Source organism: Onychostruthus taczanowskii, unplaced genomic scaffold, assembly GCF_017590055.1.
Source record: "Onychostruthus taczanowskii isolate IOZ18803 unplaced genomic scaffold, ASM1759005v1 scaffold88, whole genome shotgun sequence".
Classification (NCBI taxonomy): Eukaryota; Metazoa; Chordata; class Aves; order Passeriformes; family Passeridae; genus Onychostruthus; species Onychostruthus taczanowskii.
This window is the reverse complement of record NW_024506773.1, coordinates 170,107-176,106: the sequence shown is the minus strand read 5'-3', so window position 1 is coordinate 176,106 and position 6,000 is coordinate 170,107. Positions and strand designations below refer to the sequence as shown.

Genomic DNA, 6,000 nt, shown 5'->3' with positions numbered 1-6,000 from the left:
AGCCTCTCATGGCAGAGCCTTGGCTATGTGCTGCTGCTGCTGCTGCTACTGGGGCAGTGGGAGAGGCCTTCCTGCCCCCAGCTCTCTGGGGCCCTGTCCTTCCTGCCTTCATATCACTGAAATTCCCATCCCTGCTGCCCCCACTGCCAGCTGCCTCCCTCCCCACTTTCCTCAAAACATTCTCTCCATCCTCCTGCAGACCATGGATTCCTGGGTATTGTGGTTGTTGTTCTTGCTAAGTGTAGTCCAGTACCCGCAGCCCATGGGTGATGTTTTGGATGAGGTGATGCGTCTGCAAATGGAGCTGTGTGCAAAGTTCCAGGAACAGGAGAGGATTTGGCTGGAGTGGGAGGTGGAGCAGCTCGTGCTGATGCAGAGTGGTGCATCCTGGAGGGACCTGCTCTGGTCTGCCTTGCAGCCCTGGCAGGTCTGGCCATTTGCTGGGCTCTTGGTTCTTTTCTTGGCCGTATGGTTTATGTGGAGGAAAAGAAGTTGTGAGGCAGAGATCAGTGGTGAGGAGGAGAAAGAAAAGAAGAAGGAGGAAGAGGAAGAGGACGAGACATGGGCATATGATCTGAGATGGCTTCTAGAGGAGCGCATACAGTGGCCTGTACAGGACCTGCAGACAGGCTGCAACAGGACAATGGCCCTGATAAATAATTTCACAACTGTCCTCAGGCGTAGCTTGAGTGGAACTTTCTACCCGGTGCTGCAAGAAGCCATTGGTTTTGGCAGTGCCTTTGAAGGTTGGACTGCCCGTGAGGAGGAAATTGTGTACCAGGTACTTGTACCCCTGACTCCTCCCCTAGGCCACATCTTCCACCTGGAGCGTGACACTGACCAGCAGAAGCCTGGTAGGAACTTCCGTGTCCGTGTGGAGCTGGAGTGCAGGTGCCCGAGGGAGTACCAGGGTATGAACATGCTGTGCTTCCAGCACCACCCTGACGTGATTAGGAGGAGGACTCGGCAGCCCAACCTGCTAGACTCACTGTGCACTGACTCCTACCTCAACGTGAAGAAAACTGTCCACTGGTTCTGCGCACTGGTGGGAGCAACCTGGCGGCGTTTGCCCCAGTCACGCAGTTGGCATTTAGTGCTGCTGCCCTCCAAACGCTCCTGCAACCTCAGGCTGACCAATGGCCAAGAAACCTTCCAGGTTAAGGTGCTGTTTGGGATGCAACGACACATCTCAGACATCTTTATCAGCAGCCGGTATCGAGGGGCCCAGACCCCAAGCACAATGTGGCCTGAGACCTACGCCGTGGCAGAGACAAAGTTCTTCAGGCACATGGCCAGGCAGGTCCCCCAGGACAGCTCACACCTTAAATGCCTGCAGCTCCTTGCCTGTGTTCTTGCACGCAAGGACTTTTCCATCCATTCCATCAAGACCATCATCATGCACCTGCTGCACACGGTACCAGTGTCGCAGTGGCACAGGAGACACTTCCTCCTTCAGCTGTCAGATGCTCTGGAGCATCTGCGCTTATCTTTGGAAAAGAAACACCTGGAGCATTTTATTGTGGGCAACCAGAGGCTTCCAGAGGAGATCAGGCTGCCCCCAGATGTACAAAGGGCTAAGCCACCCAACCTCTTCCACGGCCTTGCACAGGATCCAGCTGCCCACTCCCAGGCGATGCAAGCCTACCTTGATCTGCGCCATCGCCTGGCAAGAGTGCTGGCCTATGGCCACTGTTAGCAGGGCCTATAGAATCACAGAATCAGAGAATCACAGAATCACTAGGTTTGAAGAGACATTTAAGATCATCAAGTCCAAACCATGCCCTAACACCTCCTCAGCTATACCATGACACTGAGTGCCATATTCAATATTTTTTTAAACACATCCAGGGATGGTGACTCCACCACCTCCCCTGGCAGATGATTCCAGTACTTTATCACTCTTTCAGTAAAAAACTTTTTCCTAACATCCAACCTAAATTTCCCTTGGCACAGCTTAAGACTGTATCCTCTCATTCTGTCAGTTGCTGCCTGGAGAGAGAGACCAACCTCCACCTGACTACAACCACCTTTCAGGAAGTTGTAGAGAGTGATAAGGTTGTCTCTGAGTCTCCATTACTCCAGGCTAAACAACTCCAGCTGCATTTGTCATAGGGCTTGTGTTCCCAGCCCTTCACCAGCCCTGTTGCTCTCTTTTGGACACATGTGGGGCTTGTAGCTGGTGGCAGAGAACCAGCTTTTAGTGCCATGACAAAGACAGGAATGAACGGAATACATAGAGAGATAGATATATGTATATATAACTATAGTGTGTATATATAACTACAAATATTTTTATTAACAGATGTGTTTTAATAGATATATGTTATAGTGATAGTTTATAAATTATCATATTATTTTATGAAAATAAATAGCACATATATAATGTCACTACCTGTGATATGTATTAATACTCTGTAGTTACTGCATTTATAAGAGGCAAGATTTTTATTACACAGATGTATTTATAAAATGTATATTATACACATATTGTATTTAATACAAAACAATTTAATACATAAAAAGGAAATGAAAGAACAATTATATCTAATTCCTATATAATTACACAGAATAAATTATATTTATAATTGAATATTTATTAAATATGTAAAGTGTTATATAACTTAAAAATCATCACAATATAAATATGATAATAGAACAATATAAATTTAGTATGTATATCATGTCACTATCTGTTTGGACACATATTAATGCTCCATAGTTAGTGTATGTATGACTGGCGAGCAAGAAACTGCTGTGCTGTTCTTTCAATAAAATGCAGTCTTGCAGAATCTGGAGCATGCAAGACTTTCTTGATCTCAGCCAGACCTATAGTATTGGAAAAAGTCACACGCTGGGAATCTGGTTTTGTGAACAGTCTCCATGAACTCAACCAAACTTACACTGCTGAATTGGTTCTAAGCAGCAGTTAAGCTCAGGTGTCCCTGGCCCCTCTGATCCCAGAATCACAGAATGGCTCAGCTTGGAAGGGTCCTTAGTTGCAACCCTGCTGTCAAGGGCAGGGACACCTTCCACCAGGCCAGGTTGCTCCAAGCCCCATCCAACCTGGTCTGGAACACTGCCAGGGACTGGGCAGCCACAACTTCTGTGGGCAGCACGGCCCAGCACCTCACCAGCCTCAGAGGCCAGAATTTCTTCCACCTCTCCAGCCTAACTCCACCCTCTGTCAGTGGGAAGCTGCTGCCCCTGGTGCTGTCCCTCCAGGCCCTTGTCAGCAGCCCCTCCACAGGTGTCTGCTGGCCCTCATGCAGGGACTGAAAGGCTGCAGGAAGGTGCCCCAGGAGAAGCCCTTGGAGAGCACTGGGGGCCAGGACTGCCACCATCAGGGCAGCAAGCGGGGCCTGGCATGGCTGTCGGAGTGAGAGGGCACAGGGCAGGCGCTGAGGCCCTGCCAGCTGGAGCTGGGAGCTCTGGTGTGCAGCCCAGCAGAGAGCTGTGGGGTCCCGCAGCTTTGCGTCCCTCATGGCTGAGGCAGCTGGCCAGGGACATGTGGCCAGCCTGGTGCCACCCTCTGGGGCGTTCGTGCTCTGGGGCCAGAGTCTTTTGTGGCTGTGAGATGAGTGGCTAGCATGACTTGGGCCCCTAGGGTGGTGACAAGTGTGCAGAGGAAAATGCCAGCCCAGGAAAAAGCAACAGCAAATAGCCCCCAGCATGGCCATAGTAATACTGGTGTCTTACAATGGCTGTCTCTCTTTCCATGTGGAAATAGCAGAGGGGAAATAGCAGAAGGGGTATCTATAAATAATAAGCACCTTTGAGTACCAATAAAGCTTCACCAATATTGGATGGGTATTGCACTGCTTTCATCATTGCAACATTACCAGGAAAAAGGGCCAGCAGGGGTAGGTAGGCCAACACAGGCACAGCTGGGAACTGAAGACAAGTTTCTGGCCCAAAATCTTTCTTAAGGTCAGAAATGTATGAAATAGATTTTTCAGAGAGTAATTATATATGTAGGAGTCAGACCACCCTGAAAGTAAAGGCAGCAACTGATTTCCACAAAGAACGGACAGTAGCAGAAAGGCAGGATGAGAGAAAGAATTTTTAAAAACCTCGCAGTTTTGCATACAAAACAATCTCTTAACAGGGCTTCTTAGGAGTGTAAGAAGCTGGGCTCTTTTCACTCCTTCCCTCCTTTTTTGTTCTGTATATCTCATTGTCTCTTTTTTGGTCATATCTGCATGTCCTTTTGTTCTCCTGATTGTCTTTCCATACTGTTTCTCCCTACTCTCACCTTCCACAATTCCATCAGTGTTGCAAGTCCTAGCAAGGAGATATATTAATTAATTCAGCTACAATATAGAAACCTCTCCCTTTTCAATTTTTTTGTCAGGAACAACAAAGCAATGCAATAATGTAATCAGCTCCTGATGGTAGAAGTTGACTGGAGACTGCTAGAAGCTTGCCATTGGAAGAAACAGTTTTATTTTGGAGAACGAAATAGCAGATAGCATTCCACTAAATCATAACAGTAAGGCAAAAGGTGTAAATAAGAAGCTAGAAGCTACTTGGATCACAGAACAAACTGGCTTGGCAACAGCACTGACAATAATGCCTGACTCAACTCAGCCGGGAAACGTATATAATAAATATCAAAGCAGGTAGGATGCACTAAGGAACAGCAGCAGAACACACTCTGACATTATTAGTACACTCATAATTTAATTTCAGATGAATCAAAACCGTGAGCCAAGGCTTGGGATCATGTAATCCAGCACTGCTAACACACACACTTTACAAACACCAGAGCCTAAGTGCTGAGCTCAGGGACAGTGCTGGACAGCTTGCTTAAATAAACTCCAACAGGGACATGAGCTTACACAGAATAATGGAGAGGGATAAATCTGGAATGAAGAAGATGAGCTAAAGACAGCAGTGGTTAAATTAAATATTAATATCACTGTGTGGAATCAGACGGCCAGATTAGATCCAGAATTTTCTTTGGGGATTGCTGGACAGACACTGTTGTTTTTTGCAATTTTGACTGTACAAGAGTGGTTTTATGGTGTCCCTTGTCCTGGAAAAAATAATAATAAAGCACCACAAAAGAGAATGGATCCTGGGCAGCAAGCTCAGGTGTGGTCTGGATGACCAGCACAGAGCTGAGGGGATGTGGGTTGTGGGGAAGCCTGTGCAGCAATGCTGGCTGGGGACCAAGCCATGGCTGTGGGACATTGGGCACCTTGGGTGAGGCACACACTGAGAAACCCCTCAACCCTGCTGTTGAGAAGAGGGACCCATGTAAAATGCTGCTTGAGACACAGGCAACCCCAGAGCTGCCATGACATTATACCACAATATAAGAAAAATATTAAGCTATTAAAGAGTGTCCAAAGGAGGGCAACCAAGATGGTGAAGGGTTGTGAGGGGAAGACATACAAGGAGTGGCTGGCTGAGGTCACTTGGTCTGTCCAACCTGAAGGAGACTGAGGGGAGACCTCATCAATATCTACAATTTCCTCGTGAAGGGAAGAGGAAGGACAGGCACTGATGTCTTTTCTCTGGTGACACGACCCGAGGGACGGGCCTGGAGTTGTATCAGGAGCGGTTTCGGTTGGATTTAAGAATAAAGTTCTTCCCCCAGAGGGTGGCTGGGCACTGGAACAGGCTACCCAGGGAAGTGGTCACAGCACCAAGCTTGGCATAGTTCAAGGAGCGTCTGGACAACGCTCTCAGGGATATGGACTGTTGGGGCTGTCCTGTGCAGAGTCAGGAGTCGGATTCGATGATCCCTGCGGGTCCTTTCCGAGTCAGGAGCTCCCACAACACCGTCCCCTCCCCTCCGCGCCGCCGTTCGCAGCGCCTCCCGCCATCGCCCCCTGCCGCCCCCCGCCGGCACCGCAGCAATGGCGGCCCCCACGGCGCCCGCGTGAGCCCGACGCCGACCGCGGCTGCCGTGAGTGGGGACGGGAGCCGAGACCGGGGCACAGCCAGGGCGGGCCCGGCCGCCGCTCCCGTCGGCACCGCCGCACCCGAGCGAGC

At 49.2% G+C, this 6,000-nt stretch overlaps 2 protein-coding genes across 4 annotated transcripts in view; both read left to right on the top strand.

Moving 5' to 3' along the window:
- Window positions 1-202: 202 nt before the first annotated feature.
- LOC121346987 (inositol 1,4,5-trisphosphate receptor-interacting protein-like 1) lies at window positions 203-1,696 on the top strand. The gene has a single exon (XM_041425227.1). The coding sequence runs from the start codon at window positions 203-205 to the stop codon at window positions 1,694-1,696; it is 1,494 nt and encodes a 497-aa protein (XP_041281161.1).
- Window positions 1,697-5,799: 4,103 nt separating this feature from the next.
- The window catches only part of LOC121346983 (cytochrome c oxidase assembly factor 1 homolog), a 52,342-nt gene continuing 52,141 nt past the window's right edge, over window positions 5,800-6,000 (top strand). The window contains exon 1 of one of the 3 annotated variants that reach the window (XM_041425215.1): window positions 5,800-5,914. The gene's annotated coding sequence lies outside the window, so the exon portion shown is untranslated. The remainder of the gene's footprint in view (window positions 5,915-6,000) is intronic. The other 2 variants (XM_041425216.1, XM_041425217.1) reach the window with 2 other exon arrangements.

Coding starts and splice junctions, on each gene's coding strand:
- LOC121346987 (XM_041425227.1), top strand. CDS start 203: ATGGATTCCTGGGTATTGTGGTTGTTGTTCTTGCTAAGTGTAGTCCAG.